This window comes from Delphinapterus leucas, chromosome 19 (assembly GCF_059928025.1).
Source record: "Delphinapterus leucas isolate spDelLeu-1000000601 "Yukka" chromosome 19, BTC_Dleu_Yukka2, whole genome shotgun sequence".
In the NCBI taxonomy this organism is placed as follows: domain Eukaryota; kingdom Metazoa; phylum Chordata; class Mammalia; order Artiodactyla; family Monodontidae; genus Delphinapterus; species Delphinapterus leucas.
The window spans coordinates 44,859,683-44,877,305 of record NC_143147.1 but is presented as its reverse complement, the minus strand read 5'-3'; the positions used below and the strand labels follow the sequence as shown (position 1 = coordinate 44,877,305).

The 17,623-nt window shown below is 40.5% G+C and overlaps 1 protein-coding gene across 1 annotated transcript in view; it reads left to right on the top strand.

Moving 5' to 3' along the window:
* TAF15 (TATA-box binding protein associated factor 15) overlaps positions 1 to 11,702 on the top strand; it is a 29,440-nt gene extending 17,738 nt beyond the window's left edge. The window contains exons 8-16 of the mRNA XM_022552569.2: positions 1,824 to 1,858; positions 2,473 to 2,505; positions 4,394 to 4,503; positions 5,555 to 5,684; positions 8,442 to 8,534; positions 9,230 to 9,311; positions 9,428 to 9,516; positions 9,624 to 10,020; positions 11,374 to 11,702. Coding sequence (XP_022408277.1) covers positions 1,824 to 1,858; positions 2,473 to 2,505; positions 4,394 to 4,503; positions 5,555 to 5,684; positions 8,442 to 8,534; positions 9,230 to 9,311; positions 9,428 to 9,516; positions 9,624 to 10,020; positions 11,374 to 11,413 — 1,009 coding nt within the window. The 3' untranslated portion in view covers positions 11,414 to 11,702. The remainder of the gene's footprint in view (positions 1 to 1,823; positions 1,859 to 2,472; positions 2,506 to 4,393; positions 4,504 to 5,554; positions 5,685 to 8,441; positions 8,535 to 9,229; positions 9,312 to 9,427; positions 9,517 to 9,623; positions 10,021 to 11,373) is intronic.
* Positions 11,703 to 17,623: the final 5,921 nt, after the last annotated feature.

The window sequence follows — 17,623 nt, the reverse complement described above, 5'->3', positions numbered from 1 at the left end:
AGAAGTATGGGTTGGTGGGAGGGCTTGGGTGATGTTCTGAAAGAGAGGTCTTAGACACTCAATCGGAAACTATATATATGAAAGACCTGAGCTTTGCTTTGTCTGCATAGCCTTGAAATATTGTTATTCTCCTTTTTAGATTTCTTGGGCATCAAATAAAAATTAATGGCGAGTTAAGTTGCGTGTGTCCATACCTATGCTAGTTGCAAGGGAATTTTTTTTTTACGTCAAGGTAGTAGAATAGACTTCTAAAGAAAAAATTCTTTCTCATTTAGTCAGAGTGGTTTTTCTCAGGATGGCTCAAGAAAAGCCATCTAGAGGGCAGGGTTATTACTAAAGCAGAGGCTTTTAAGCAGTGAAGAGACATTAGTATATTGGATTAGTTTCTTGGGTTATAGTAGAAGATTAGTAGTAGTAGAAAATTAGATATCACCATCTGAAAACTTTGGGTGTTTTTGTATCCATGTCAGCACATGAATCTTAGAGGATTACATAATTCAGTTAAGAGAAACAAGCTTTCAATGTATGAGCATTTAAAGAGTTTCTTGATAAGAGAGATCTTAGATTTCTTACATAAAGCTATGCACACAAGGGCCATTGACTTACCTGGCAGTGGAAATTGCCAAATAAAGTCATTTTCTTGTGGAGTATGTAGCATTCTGTCTCTGATATGGTCTACTGATTGGTGTACAAGAGCATTTGGCAGCATGAATGTCAGTAGCTCTGCTGTGAAGAGAGCTAGCATGTTGCAGTGGGCATGGAATAGGAGGGCAGTTTAAAGTTATGCTTTCTTTTAGTGCTCATTTTACCAGATATCTGAATGATTTGAATTTTTAAAACCGCTTTCATTCAGTCTCACTTTTGTGTATATTTGTACCTCACTTTTTTCTTCATCTCATAAAACCCACCGTTTGGTATCACAGTAGAACGTAGTGCTCAAGTTTTTACCTCTCCCATTCTGCTATCAAAATTTTAATCTTGCTTTATATTTTTCTCCTAGTCTTTTTCTCATATTTAACAAAAATATCCCCTATAACAAAAATATTTCCCTTTAAGGGAATATTGATATTCATCTTGAATTCTTAAACTTTTAATAAAACTTACTTTGTGAATCTGTGATGGTTACAAGGACTTTGGAAAAATTTTTTTTAACATCTTTATTGGAGTATAATTACTTCACAATGGTATGTTAGTTTCTGCTTTATAACAAAGTGCATCAGCTATACATATATCCCCATATCTCTTCCCTCTTGCATCTCCCTCCCTCCCAGCCTCCCTATCCCACCCCTCTAGGTGGTCACAAAGCACCGAGCTGATCTCCCTGTGCTATGTGGCTGCTTCCCACTAGCTATCGGTTTTACATTTTTTTTTTCTTTCCGGTTTTACATTTGGTAGTGTATATATGTACACACCACTCTCTCACTTTGTCCCATTGACTTTTCATGCCTTGGTTATTATTACTGTTTTTAAATGATTTCTTTCCCCTTGGAAAGAATGTTTAGCATTCTTCCTCTTGTGCCTCCAGTTTAAGTGGATTTGAATATTATCCCTTTGGCTTGGGGTTGGGAAAATTTTAAAATAAGAGTATATTAGGTATGTTCTGTAATAAGCTTGAAAAGGCACCCTTGTGGAAATAGATCCTTGGGGAAACATTTAGGTGAAAACAACATTTTGAAGTCTATGAAATGAAATTTACTGGAAAGTTAGAGGTGCTACTGTTTTCCTGGGCGCTCTACTTGTGACAGTTAAGTATAGATTGAGCCCAGGGCTCAGCACATTAGAGACCTAAGGAAGAAATCATTTCTTCAATTTTTCCTCTGCAGTGGTGGTGACCGCGGTGGCTTCAAAAATTTTGGTGGTAAGTGCTGAGTATCCCAAAATGTTTCAGTGGAAATGCTATATAAACCTAAAAGCCACCAATATCCCGCAGACGTAGTCTAAGCCCTTTCTTACTCTGTTGAGGCTGGTGTGTGTTGTGTGCTTAAAAAAAAAATTATATATATGCATATATATATCTCAAAATATTAAAAAGACAAAGTTGATCTCAAACAGTCCAATGGGTTTCTACACAGTGAATTTGCATGAAAGAGTCTGGTGACCAATGAATGAGACGTTCACTGGATTTTGTCAATATGTTTTTTAATAAAGGTAGCTGACATGGTGTTTTTAAATTATTACGGTTTTCCAATCAGCCTTCACAACCAGAGCTTAACAAAAGTGATACTAGCGTAATGCCAAAGTGGCTGGTGCCGTCTGGGACAAGTTTAAGGGAATATTGACATTCATCTTGATTTCTTAAACTTTTAATAAAACTTAATTTATATACTTACTTTGTAAATCTGTGATGGTTACTTACAAGGATTTTGGAAGTATTGACTTTTCATGCCTTGGTTATTATTACTGTTTTTAAATGATTTCTTATGAGTTGCCTTAAATAGCTTTCTTTTTCTTTTTCTTTTTCTTTTCCCTTAGGTCACAGGGATTATGGACCCAGACCAGATGCTGGTAAGGTTTATGGTAGTTTGTGACTCTGCCATTAAGAGAATGTTAGTTTTCCATTTTTTCAAAGGAAAAGTGTGTGTGTTTGGAGGAGTTAGTACAGGAAGAAGATTTGATTTGATAATGCTGCCAGAACCAGGGAGCTTCACTTCTAAAGATGTACCAGCAAGAAAAGTTCAGGGGGATTGATTGGAAAGTTTGCTAGGAAAAATTACTATGTTTGTGCTTTCCCATGCTCTCTACTTTTTCTTTTGTGAAGAAATACTTGATTTTGTACTGCTAATTAGCATTATTTGTTTAATTACTGCAAATCAAGTATGAGAGAATTGGTATGATTGGGGAATTAGAATAGCTGTGTTTAAGAAAATATTACAGTGGATTGATAGTCTGGTCAGTGGGCCTAAGAAACCTGAATTCATATATGAGAGAATTGTCTTACTCTGGGCAGAGGTCACTAATTTCTTTTCCTTTCTTTTCTTTTTTTTTTCTTTTTTACAAAACATCTTTCTTTCTACATGTGCCTTTCTTTTTGTTTTTTTGTGTTTTTTTTGGCTGTGTTGGGTCTTGGTTGCTGCGCGTGGGCTTTCTCTAGCTGTGGCGAGCGGGGGCTACTCATTGTTGCAGTGCACGGGCTTCTCATTGCAGTGCCTTCTCTTGTTGCGGAGCAGGGGCTCTAGGTGCGCGGGCTTCAGTAGTTGCGGCACGTGGGCTCAGTAGTTGTGGCTCGGGCTCTAGAGCGCAGGCTCAGTAGTTGTGGCGCATAGGCTTAGTTGCTCCACGGCATGTGGGATCTTCCCGGACCAGGGATCGAACCCGTGTTCCCTGCATTGGCAGGCAGATTCTTAACCAGTGTGCCACCAGGGAAGTCCTCAGAGGTCACTAATTTCATGTACCTTTATATTTTCAAATGAAATTCAAGGCTGCCTGGAGCCTTTTGAAAGTTATGTAGAGATTAAAAATCTATTTGAGCCAAAATTTTTTTTTTAATTAATTAATTTTAATTTATTATTTATTTTTGGTTGCATTGGGTCTTCGTTGCTGTGCGCTGGCCTTCTCTAGTTGCGGTGAGCAGGGGCTACTCTTCGTTGCGGTGCGCGGGCCTCTCATTACAGTGGCTTCTCTTGTTGTGGAGCACGGGCTCTAGGTGTGTGGGCTTCAGTAGTTGTGGCGCACGGGCTCAGTAGTTGTGACTCGCGGGCTCTAGAGCGCAGGCTCAGTAGTTGTATATATTGAAATCAGAACTTTTGTTTTTATTAAGATGCTAAAGTATTCTATATGGATGGCAATTTCTGAATTATCCCTTGATGGACTGAATTTATGTGCATCTTTCTTATTTTGTTATACTAATCCAAAAGTGTGCATGTAAGGTAAGGTGTGTGTCAAGGTGCCCCTACTCTCTGGTATATATAAAGCTTATTGCAATGAATGGGAAACCAGCAATTCTGCTTGGCTTGCTTGGAAGCTCAAAGTGTCAGATTTGGGCAATTTTCTACTAGAAAGCTTTAAAAGTATTGATTAGCCAGAAAGAATTAAAACTCCCAAAGAAAGGAATGCTACTTTATACTAACTTTCTTCATCTCTTCCTGAGCTTGAGTCCTGTATCTGAATCTGAAGAGTGAGATTTGTAAGATTTCCCTTAATTGGTCTATGTATTTGATATAGTGTGGACTTGATCCACTTTACCTGAAGTTTAGTTGTGAGAATTGACCTACCAAATAACTGTTATGACCACTTTGCATGTTTATCTAAGAGGTTTCGTATATTGGTCCTTTTTCCTTTTGGTCACAGAAATAGTTGAATATTGAATAATAAATTATTATTCTTGATTACTAAATAGGATGTAGTAAACCTAAGGAATATGTAAAATTAATCATGGTTTTTTTTTCCCCCATAGATTCAGAATCTGATAATTCAGATAACAACACAATCTTTGTACAAGGACTTGGGGAGGGTGTGTCTACAGATCAAGTGGGGGAGTTCTTTAAACAAATAGGAATTATCAAGGTGAGTAAAAAATTGGCTTATGTTGAAAATCTCATAATTATCAACATATTCTGGTTAAGATACATAGGTTACATAATAAGCCCATACTCCAGTAAGGCTTGTCTCTTAAAGTTCCCTGATGCACATGCTCACCCATGTCTGTAGGCCTTTGCTAAGTTTGCTAAAGTACATGAAGATTTTATTCCTCGCTTGTGTGTACCTTTCCACAGCCTTCCACGGCTTTGGCTTTCAATCTTAGGACTCTAAACATAGTCTCTGCCTAGCTCCTAAAATTGTGAGAACCAAATGAAATTGTGAAAACATTTTTATATTCTGAAATGCCAACATATGAAAACCCAAGTTATTACTAATAACTTTTTATGTTGGTATTTAATGTCTGCTATATATTTGCCCAATATAATAATGCTTTATTTCATAACTTTATTGTACTTAAGTGTCTCATGCACTGCTTGTTTCATGCATATATTTTCATCTCCAACTAGAAAGCATTTAGATTAGTGTTAGTAGATTGAAGCATTTGCCTGATATCAGTTTGCAGTTGCTCTTGTTTTGGTGTCCGTGGAATTACTTTTTTTTCTCCTTCTTGGAGAGTAAAAATTTCTTAAGAAATTATTAATTACACATGAAATATGTAAAAAATTCACACAGTTCTTGTCTTCCACTCCCTTCTCAGCAAAATCCAGTGTGTATGCCTTAATGGTAATTTATTTATTTGCTTGGTGAACATTCTTCCTGGTCTTTTTTTTTTTTTTAAGTTTCACAAGGTATATATTTATATGAAGCATCTATGTTTTCTTTTTTTGTGGGTTTAAAGAAATTATACATGGATAAAACAGTATATACTGTGTATCATTTTTTTAGTTTGTTTTTCACTTAATGTATTTTAGAGAGTTTTCCTTTTCAGAACCTACAGATAACTTCATTTTTATGTTAAGTTGATAGTATTTATTGTATGGATATGTAAATTCCTTTAAAAATACAATTTTAATTATCTATGTGGTTCATGATCACTTTTTCTTAAAATACTGACACCCACTTGTTTGTTCTTCAGACAAATAAGAAGACTGGAAAACCAATGATAAATCTGTACACAGACAAGGACACAGGAAAGCCAAAAGGGGAGGCAACAGTATCATTTGATGACCCTCCTTCAGCTAAGGCAGCCATTGACTGGTTTGATGGTATACCTCATTCATATAGTTTCTTTTTTTTTTAATTTATTTATTTGGTTGTGCTGGCTCTTGGTTGTGGCAGGCGGGCTCCTTAGTTGAACTTGCCGGCTCCTTAGTTGAAGCAGGCAGGCTCCTTAGTTGCGGCACGTGGGCTCCTTAGTTGCGGCATGCATGTGGGATCTAGTTCCCTGACCAGGGATTGAACCCGGGCCCCCTGCATTGGGAGTGCAGAGTCTTATCCATTGCGCCACCAGGGAAGTCCCTCATTCATACCGTTTCAACGTGTGGTTTGGATAAATGTTTTCTAGTATTGAAGTCAAAATATGTTCTCGTAGACGGTGATTATCTTCATGTTTACTTTTTTAGATATTCTATTGAGAATACAGGCCAGAGTTTTTACATACCTTTAGAAATGAGATGAACTCTGTCTAAAATATTTCCTTATGTCATGCTTTGTGCTTAAGGCCACCCTGATAGAGATGTAGAGGGTTGGCCTGGTTGACTATATTCTTTTTAAATTTAGGTTAATTTCCCTTAAAATATAATCTTAATACATACTTAGAAGAAACAGTAAGACTTTTTTTCCCCCTGAAAATAAGAAAATATGGGAGAGTAGAAGAAAGGAGTAAAGCATCCATAGTTCTCTACATAGAGACAACTACTGGTATTAACTTTTCCTTCCAGTTAGTTTTTTTAAAATAAATAAATAAATTAATTAATTAATTTTTGGCTGTGTTGGGTCTTTGTTGCTGTGCGCGGGCTTTTTTTCTCTAGTTGCAGCGAGCGGGGGCTACTCTTCGTTGTGGTGTACGGGCTTCTCATTGTGGTGGCTTCTCTTGTTGTGGAGCACGGGCTCTAGGCACGTTGGCTTTAGTAGTTGTGGCAGGCGAGCTCAGTAGTTGTGGCTCGTGGGCTCTAGAGCACAGGCTCCAGTAGTTGTGGTGCACGGGCTTAGTTGCTCCGCGGCATGTGGGATCTTCCTGGACCAGGGCTTGAACCCGTGTCCCCTGCATTGGCAGGAGGATTCTCAACCACTGTGCCACCAGGGAAGCCCCTTCCTTCCAGTTTTTTAAAATAGTTTATCATTATACTCCAAATGTAGTTTTGTCTCATGCTTTTTTTCACTTAGCGTCTTAACATAGTCATTTCCCCATGTTATTATAAATTCCCTGTTTTTTTTTGTACCCTAATTTAATAATAACTAACACTTACTGCATGTTTACTGTGGTTTATGAGCTAGGCATGGTTCTAAGAACTTTATGTGGATTAACTCAGTTTGATCTTCACAGTAACCCTATAAGATGTACCCTTTTATTACCATTTTACAGATGATGAAACTCAGGCACAGAGAAGATAAATAATTTCCAAGACCACAGAATAAGTGGCAGGGTCAGGACTTAAACTCAGGCAGTCTAGCACCATTGTTTGTGAAGTGCTAAACTATGCTGGATTGACAGGCACTTGTGGTCCCTTCCAGTTCCAAGATTATTGCACCTGTGTCTTGCAAGACATAATTGCATTTCTTTACTTCTTCACAGATGAGGTTATGATAACTCTGTCTTCACCTCCATTTTCTTTACTTTTTTTCCCTAATCAGGCCCCATCACCTTGCTCTTGAAGGCTAGGTCCATTCTCCCTCACTTTTCTGCTTGTGTCATAGTTTCTGTGAATCATAAAACTATCATAGCTTATGATATGTTAAAAAATTATTGTGCCTTTCCCCCATAGGGCAAATGAGCCTCTTAACAGTAACTCCATAGTTCGGCTCTCACCAGGTCTTTTTACAGCTTTTAAAATACTTATCCATGGGTTTCCTATTTAAAAGTGCTTGTCATACCATCTGACATTGTGGAAGGTTGCCAGTCACAACAATTAGGACTTTGGTGAGAGTGCTAAGACTCCTGGATTTATAACTATTTTATGACTCCTTGGGCACCTTTTCCTTATATGTCAGTTCTCTTATTTAATATAAAGTGAAAATTTCTGTCTCTAAGGCCCTGGGACAGCAGAATATGTGTATGTATGCATGTATATAAGTAATCACATATGCACACTTTTTTTTTTTTTTTGCGGTACGCGGGCCTCTCACTGTTGTGGCCTCTCCCGTTGTGGAGCACAGGCTCTGGACGCGCAGGCTCAGCAGCCATGGCTCACGGGCCCAGCCGCTCCGCGGCATGTGGGATCTTCCCGGACCGGGGCACGAACCCGTGTCCCCTGCATCGGCAGGTGGACTCTCAACCACTGTGCCACCCGGGAAGCCCTGCACACATTATTTTTAAAGATACTACTTGTCTAAGGTAAAAAACATTTCAAACGGTACCAAGAGTATATAGTAAAAAATGAGTTTCCTTTCCACCTTTTCACCTACTGAGAGTTAAGCACAATAGGCAGTGTATAGACTGGCATATGTGTGCACATGCATGCACATACACACTCATTCCCTTTAAAAAAAAGAAATGGTAGCATACTACATACATTGTTCTGTACTTGGCTTTTTTCATGTAAAATTTTAGATGGTTTTTTTTGTTTTTTGTTGTTTTTGCTTAGTAGGAAATGACTGTCTCCTTGTGACAGATCTGCTCTATTCAGTAGATTGTGTCATGTTCTAGTACAGTTACCTTGACTCTTTGGAACACTAGTGTGTTTGAATTTCTGTGAGGACATGTCAGTTATTCCTCTGAAACTAAAAATTTGTAAGTTTTATATTTTTGAGAGGTGGAGATGTAGAATAGGATTTCTGCAAAACCATTTCTTTTTTTTTTTTAGGAAAAGAATTCCATGGCAACATCATTAAAGTGTCCTTTGCCACCAGAAGACCTGAATTCATGAGAGGAGGTGGAAGTGGAGGTGGGCGACGAGGTAAAATACTTATTGCTCACAGGCCTGGGTATTACACAGAAGGTTTGGATTTGAGTCCATGTTCTGTCCCTGTTGTGTGAACTTGCTACTACTTCTCTCTCCCTATCGGTCTTTTTCCTTTTATCTTAAAAGTGAGGTACAGAATAGGAGATTAGGTAAATAAGGTGTCGTAATAGTTAAGAAAGTGGTGGAAGAAGGTTCCAGAAATCTCTTTGGAAAGCTATATAAAGCAGTTTGTTATTCACCTGGACATAAGGAGGTAGTTGTTTAAATGATACCTAATTAGGTAGTTAATCTGACCAGTTTGGGAGTTCCCTGATATGTTGATAGTTACTTGTAACTCTTTCATTTCCGTTGTGTCTAATTCCTTAAATTTGGAATATGTCTTCTCACTTAACCTTTATCCCTGAGATTCTCAAACTAAGGAGGGCATTATAGAAAGTGGACTTCGAAGTTTTTTAGTGCATTATTTGCACTTTAATGTGTGCCTTGGGGTCTTCTTCCACATCTCCTGCATTGACTAAATAAGTAAAGCCCCAAATCAAAGAATCATGGAGTCCTGCCGTAAGGGGTTAATTTGAGGGGGGGCTGCCCAGTTATTGATGAACACTTGCTCTTAGTTCTTTTGTCTGATGGTTTTCCTCTGCTTTGTTAATGTCTGCTACTGATTCCTCCCCACTTCTTACTTCCCCCAGGCCGTGGAGGATATAGAGGCCGTGGAGGCTTTCAGGGGAGAGGTGGAGACCCCAAAAGTGGGGACTGGGTTTGCCCTAATCCGTAAGTATACCATTTATTTTGGTAGATGTAAGAGTTGGGATTGGGGTTGGAAGGTACAAGAGGGGGTTCTGAATCCATTGGAAACTATTGAGCATTTTATTTTCCTCCTTTCTCAGGTCATGTGGAAATATGAACTTTGCTCGAAGGAATTCTTGCAATCAGTGCAATGAGCCCAGACCAGAGGACTCTCGTCCCTTAGGAGGAGGTGGGTCAGCCTTTAACAGCATCTGCATGCTATTAATCTTCTGACTGGCATTAAGGAGACTTTCCATTATTCTGCTGGCCTTACTAGTTTGCATTTCTGCCTTGCAGATTTCCGGGGAAGAGGCTACGGTGGAGAGAGGGGCTACGGTGGAGAGAGGGGCTACAGAGGTCGTGGGGGCAGAGGTGGAGACCGAGGCGGCTATGGTGGAGACCGAAGTGGGGGGGGCTATGGTGGAGACAGAAGTGGCAGCGGTGGCTACGGAGGGGACAGAAGTGGGGGTGGTTATGGGGGGGACCGAGGAGGTGGCTATGGGGGGGACCGTGGTGGTGGCTATGGAGGAGACCGAGGTGGCGGCTATGGAGGAGAGCGAAGTGGGGGGGGCTACGGAGGAGACCGTGGTGGTGGTGGCTACAGTGGGGACCGAAGTGGAGGCTACGGAGGAGACAGGAGTGGCGGCGGCTATGGAGGAGACCGAGGTGGCTATGGAGGCAAAATGGGAGGAAGGTGAGTATTAGAATGTACATGCTAACCTTTCTACCTCACTGCTCTTAGATTTTAGAGTCTGAGCCCTTTTCATCACATTTTCTTCCTGTCCAGTTTTTTAGAACTTGAATTTCCCATTGTCAACTCTTTCAGTTAGGTTGGAGAAGATCCATTTAGTTTCCTGCTTAGCAATTCCTAAAATTTGTTTTGGAAATTCTTATTCATGATCTTTATATTTGGATGAATGTAGGTAAATGTGTGTGTATTCTTTCTCATAGCTAAAGATAATTGAGATTGAGAGATGATTTGAAACTGTATGTAAATCAGGGATTCTTAATCTAAGTGAGGGGAGAGCACACCTTTTATAGGAGTGTGCTTTTATAGGAGTGTGCTTTTTTTTTAGCAAATCACGTGTGCTACCTTGCAGTTGTTTCTCTGGAGATTCTGTTACACCTTTTCCAGATGAAAATCACTGGTGGTACTGAAGGGAGTGTGCTGTGCACGTGAAAGCTATAGAGGCAAAAAAAGTTGAATAAACAGTGATGTAAAATAACTTCAGTTACTGTGTCAGAGACAATATAGGGTAGCAAGAATTAGTAAAGCATGTAGTTAAGAGCACAGAGTTTGGAGACAGACTGTCTTCTTTCAAATCCTGGCTCCACCACTTATTAGCTGCTTGATAAGCAAGTTACTTAACCCTTTGGAACATCAGTATTCTCATCTGTAAAATGGGGCTAATGATATCTCCTTCGTGGAGTTGCATTAGATTATGTTACAACGGTTGCCATGGTAACCATGCCATGCCATGGGGCCATGGTAATCACTGTATAATTGTTAGCTATTAGTAATTATCATCTATTAAACACTTCTTATTGTGTGGCAAATCCTGTGGAAGTGTCTTTGTATACTTTCGTTCTAGTCCTTCTGTCAACCCCAGAGGTAGATGTACTTGCCATTTTACAGAGTTAGAAATGTTGAGTAACTTTTCCAAGATCGCATAGTAAGTGGCAGGTCCAGAATTCTTACATGAAAGTGTTTGCTTGCTTATTCCACTATACTACTTTTCTTTTTAGAGTGCTGGAATGGCAGTCTCTGACCTGAAATACCGCAGTGGTTTAGAGTCCTTATTCTAGATGGAAAAATTTTTAAGAGAGTTAGTGATAGCAGGGCTTCTAGGAACTTTGTATGTCTTAAAGCTGATAAATTAGACATTTAGTAAGCACCTTCTAGGAGCAGAGAAATATATTAGGCATGGTGTCATTCTTATAGAAATTGTCAAGCTGATGCCAGTCACCAGCACCCTGAAGAAGTGTCTGATGCTTTCCCCTGGTAGAAAATTAGAATTTAGTCTGGCTCTTTATTTTTCATTCCTAGAAACGACTACAGAAATGATCAGCGCAACCGACCATACTGATGACTGTTTTGAATGTTCCTTTGTCTCTGACATGATCCATAGTGAAATTGCCAGAGTTTTGCCTGCTGCTTTCCTCGTGGCCTCTTCTTGCGTAGTGAGATTAAGTGACATTTGGATTTTTATTTGGGTGGGAGGGCTGGGACAGTTTTCCTTTTAAAAATGTCCATCGAGATATCCCCCTTTAGTTTCCAACCTTCTCCTTCCCAACCCTTGAAGCTAAGTGCGTTGTAAAATATTGCCAAAATGGAAAGTGTTTTGTAATACTGCAATAAAGGATGCTTGTTTTGTGGACTTTTGTACATTAGTGCATTGTTCTGTCACACTCAGGATGCAGTCACAGCAGATTCGAACTCTAAAGAATTAGGAAATGAATTCTACTTCATGAAATTAAAATGTTACTTCCAACCATATTTATTGAGTTCCTACTCCATTTAGAATAGTAGTTTCCAAGCATGACTGCATGTCAGAACCACCAGAGGAGGTTGTCAAAATTCCAGATTCGTAGGCCTCACCCCAGGTCTACTGGATCAGAAATTGGTGGGATGTGGGGAGGTAGAGCTGGGAATCTTAATTTATCTTAAGATCACCAGGTGGTTTTGATAAAAACCAGGTTTACAGCTGAGAACCATTTATTTAGGGCAGTGTTCTAGACGCTGGGAATATGGGGGTCCAAGGGTTAGGAAGGAAGAGTAAGGGTTTGACAAACCAGGGTTAAGATACCAATATACATAATATGTTATTTGATATTCTTTTAAAAACTGTTTTTCCTACCCTTACCAAGGGTAAGGCACTGCATCAGATGCTGGATATATTGCTCATCAAGCAAACAGAGAGTATATAGTCTGATAAGTGCTCTGGTAAGAATAGTACAAGGAGCTTTGAGGGCTGGTTGGAAGGATACTTAATCCAGTCATGTGGGATTGGGAAAGCTTGGAGAGCCTTGAGGGAAGAGTAGGAATTGGCTAAGTAAAGAGGCTGGGGTGAGGAATTGGTGTTCCCAGCAGAAAACTGACATGAACAAATATTAATAAATCAGGAGTTAAAAGAGTGAGGAACAGGCTGTGCCCTTGAGAATTGTATGTAGTGCATTGTGATTGGAGGAAGAAGTTTACGAATGGGCATGTAAAAGATAAGACTGGAGAGGTAAGCCAGCTCTACGATAAGGTCCTTGCATTTCATTTTCCCCCTGCCTCCATACGGGGAGTCATTAAAAGATTTTAAGCAGGGGAATGGGCTGACCTGAGTGGCATCAACTGAAAGATAATTATGGCTGCCTAGTAGAGAGGCTGGACTGGAGACAAAATGGTATACCAGGTGAGAGATGATACAGGTCTGAGCTCAGATAGTGACTGGATGAGGAGGAGATAATAGATTTGAGAAGTGAAGGGGGATATTTGATGGGATTTGGCTGGATGTCAGAAGTAGTGGGGAGAAAAGAGCCAGGTTTCTGGCCTGGGCAGTTGGGTAGATGTGCTGTTCATCGAAATAGGAAACACTGGAAAAGGAAACAGGTTTGGGAGTAAGATGAGGGAAATTAATTCAGTTGTGGGTAAGTAGAATTTGGGGCACTTGTGAATGTCCCTTCCAAGTAGGGACATTCAGTCAGCAGCTGGGTGTGCAAATCTGCAGCTCAGAGAACAGCAGCACTGAACATTACGTGCCACTGATGTTCCTTACTGACTTCTGTCTCCTTTGCTAGCTTTACTTGCCCTTTACGTGTTAGAAGTTTCTCAGTTTGTTCTGATCCCCTTTCTTCTATTTATACTCACTTTTTAAAAAAAATGTATTTATTTATTTTTGGCTGCGTTGGGTCTTCGTTGCTGTGCGCGGGCTTTCTCTAGTGGTGGTGAGTGGGGGCTAAGCTTCGTTGTGGTGCATGGGCTTCTCACTGCGGTGGCTTCTCTTGTTGCAGAGCACGGGCTCACGCAGGCTTCAGTAGTTGTGGTGCATGGGCTTCAGTAGTTGTGGCGCACGGGCTTCGTTGCTCCGCGGCATGTGGGATCTTTCTGGACCAGGGCTCGAACCTGTGTCCCCTGCATCGGCAGGCGGATTCTTCTTAACCACTACGCCACCAGGAAAGCCCCTATACTCACTTTTATCTTGGGTTTTATATGGTGATGACTACACCAAATTTATGTCTCCAGTCTGTCTTCTTCCCTTAACTCTGCATTATATCCAGCTGCCTACTTGACTTTTTCACTAGGATGTATTTAACATAACTTTTTTTTTTTTTTTTTTGGTGACTCCGCTGGGACTGAACAGAACTTATGATCTCCAAATCAGTTTCTTTCTTCCTGGTCTTCCTCATCTCAGTCTTAATCTACCCCAATCAGATCAGATAAAAAACTTAGAACTTACATTTGATTTCTCTTTCACTCATCCCATACTTGCAGGTTCTTTTAATTCTACCTCCAAAATATATCCTGAAACCATCTTTATGTTCTTAGTTCTAATCCTGGTACAAGCTACAGTCATCACTTTTCTGGATAACTGCAATAGCCCATTAATAGGTCCCCCACAATCTTGCCCCTCTAATAAAATCTGTTCTTCACACAGCAGCTAAACAATATGGTAACGATGTAAATCAACCTATATGTCATGCCTCTTTAAAACCCTTTCAGTGACCTCCCATTGTATGTTGGCTATAAATTCCTTACCTTGGCTTACCAAGCCCTGTATGATCTGGCCTTTGTCTCCACAACCTCATAGGAGAATATTTTTCCATACTAGCCTTACCTTAACCACATTGGTCCTAATCTTGATGGTACAAAACGTGCTTCTGTTTTAGTATCTTTGCGTGTGCTTTGTGCAGGATTCTCTTTCCTCATATTCACATGGTTGACTCCTTTTCATAACAATGTTGGGTCAAATCCCAGCCTCCCTCCCAGGTGTTTGCTGACCTTCATATCTAAAATACTTCTTCCAGTCACACACACATCACCTCTTAATGATGTCCTCACAGTACTTATCACTATATGAAACAATCTTTTTGTGGTTAATTTCTCTCCTCCATTAGAATGTAAGTCCCAGTACCTAGGTAGGTACTCAATGAATATTGACTAAATGAAAGACTCTATTATTATAGATTTGAGTCATTAGTATATAAATGGTAATTAAAGTGATGAGAGTGGATATGATTAAAATAAGACTAGTGTAGTGGTTTTCCATCTTAGCTGAATACTAGAATTAGCTAGCAACTTTTTTAAAATGCAGAAGATGTCTGGGCTCCACTCCAGAGCAATGGAATCTGTGAGGCCTGGGACATTTAAAAAACAAAAGCCCCAATTGATTCTAATGGTTTTGGAGTCTAGAGAGACAAGAGCCTAGGACAAAACCCTGAGAAGTACCAATATTTAAGAGATAATAGGGAATTCCTTGGTGGTCCAGTGGTTAGGACTCCTTGCTTTCACAGCTGAGGGCCTGGGTTCGCTCCCGTTGGGGAATTAAGATCCCACAAACCACGTGGTGCAGCCAAAAATAAAAAAAAAATAATAGAAGAGGATACTGAAACAGACTGGGAATACCAGTGAGGTGTCAGTGGAACCCAAGGGAAGAGTGGACTACAAGGAGGGAGAAACTAATGGGGTCAAGTGCTCGAGTTGGCCGAGTCACATAAAGGATAGAAAGCATTCATTGTATGTAGCAATACGGAGGTTATAAATTATCTTTGCATGAGATTTCTCAACCTTGGTGCTACTCACATTTTGGGTTGGATAATTATTTGTTGTGGAGGGCTGCCCTGTGCTATGTATAGGATATTTAGCCACATCCCTGCCCTCTACCGCAAGACACCAGTAGCAGCCCCCAATTGTGACAACCAAAAATGTCTCCCGACATTGCCAAGTGTCCCTTGGAGGGGGCAGAATTGTCCCTTTTGAGAACTACTGCCTTAGCAAAAGCAGTTTTGGTAGAGAATTGAATTCTGAACCCAAACTGAAGTAGGGTAATAAATCATAGGAATTAGAGAAATGGAGACAGGTAGTGTGGACAACTATTTAAGAATCTTGATTATGAAGGGTGATTAGAGGTGAGGTGAGCTAAGGAGAGGAGGCATCTAGAAAGGGTTGTGGGTTTGTGGGAGGTTATTTTTAAGATGGATGGGAATTGATCATGTTTATACACTATTTGAGAGGAAATGGGGAAAATTGATATTCAGATTCCTTGAAGGGATGGCACCCAGACACTGGTGGAGGATTTCGCCTTGGAAGAGGAGAGTGCCTCTTGCACTGTAGTGGAGCTAAGGTAAGTGCAGATGCTGATAATCGTAGTAACAGGTGACTGACATTCATTGGGGGCTTACTGTATGCCAGGCAATTACAGGCAATCCGTACGTGTTAACTCATTTAATTCTCATAACAATGCTGTGAGGCAAGGAGGTATAGGGAAAAATATTCCTTTTGAACATAAAGTCAGAGAAGAGGTGAATGGTGTAAATGATTTTGATTGCTACTGGAAAGGGGCTTTCAGAAGGGACACTGAGGAACAGAGACCCTGAAAGGTTAAGCAACTTACCCAAGATCACATCTCTAGTAAGTTACAGAGCTAGGATACTAACCAGAGTATCTGGCCTTAGAGCCTGTGCTATCAACTACTGTATACAAGCATTTTTATAACAGGTGGCAAGAAGTTGAGGTAATTTCATCTGATGTCTTTTATTTTTTTCCCCCGGAGAGAAATTATAATGGCCTACTGAGAGTTGGGGAGTAATAGGATAGAAAGTTTGAAGAGACTGTAGGAAATGTGAAGAGAGCAGAGAAGGCTTGAAATTGTAACTAGGAACCCATAAAATTGCCAGACAGCAATAAGAACTCAGTTAAGATAGGAAGCAAGTGTTTTGAGGGAACCAGTCTATGGATGTGTGAGCTTTCTCCACTATAATCAGCAACCCGGTTATAGGATCAGAGGCAGTTTGATTCAGGGTTGGGGATTTTACTAGTCAGAGAGAGATGATAGTGGAAGTATAAGAATAGTGAGAATAGTGGTGGATGGATGGAGTCCCAGCTGAGTAGAAATTTAAAAAGTAAGAGGGGGCTAACAGGGAGAATGTAGGGAAGTCAAGACCTTAGTGTTATTGATGAGATTCAGAGGCCTGGTAGTGGGGATAAAAAGAGCTGGAGAGATAGAAGGTTTGGGTCAGAAAGTAGATGTTCACGATTTTGTAGATGGAGAAATTCCTGGGGATGACTAGGGCTAAGTGTGGCCATGGGAGTAGGTAGCTGAAGTGAAAGAGAGGGAAAAGCCTTTGTAGTTGAGCTGAGGGACTGAGGAACTGAGGTGTTGGATGGTTGTCCATAGGGATGGTGATAGCAAGACTAAGATTCAGGCAATGAATGAGAGAAAATAGGGAAGTGGGCCAGAGGGTGGGATAGCTCGTTTGAGAGCCAAGACCCTTGGAGAAACAATGACAGGACATTGTGACATTGGAAGGAATGTAGGAGGATGAGCAACACCTGACATTTCAGGAAGAGGCCAGTTCAAGAGCAAGGTTTCAGTTATAGCACAGAGATGGGGGAGAATGTTTGAGGAAGAGGTGTAGAGGTAGAGGGTATAAATCCTTTTTTTTTTTTTTTTTGCCATCAGTGGGAGTATCCAGAGATCCCATTAGAAAGGGAGGAGAGGTAAGAAGGGGACTTAAATTTTGGATGGTGCCACATTTTGGATGGTGTCCAAAAATCTATCCCAACATATCCTGATGGCTGAGAAGAGTGGGCATTTCAGGCCTCTGAGAGAAGTTGGCCACAGCTTGGATTAAGTGTGTTTCTAAGAATATTGGATATAGGTAGCTCTGGTACTGGGAAGGCTCTGGTACCTTGGTGGCATACCAGACGGTCGGTGCTCTATGCAGACCTTTATGCTCCGTGCTGTCTTTTTTTTTTAATATTTATTGTATTTATTTTCTTTATCTTTTTTTTTTTTTTTTTGGCTGCATCGGGTCTTAGTTGTGGCACGTGGGATCTTCGTTGAGGCATGTGGGATCTTTTGTTGCTGCGTGCATGCTTCCCTAGTTGTGTGCGGGCTTCTCTCTAGTTGTGGCGTGCGGGTTTTCTCTTCTCTAGTTGTGGCGTGCGGGTTTCTCTTCTCTAGTTGTGGTGCGCGGGCTCCAGAGCGTGTGGGCTCTGCAGTTTGCGGCACGTGGGCTCTCTTGTTGAGGCGTGTGAGCTCAGTAGTTGTGGCACTCAGGCTTATTTGCCCTGCGGCATGTGGGATCTT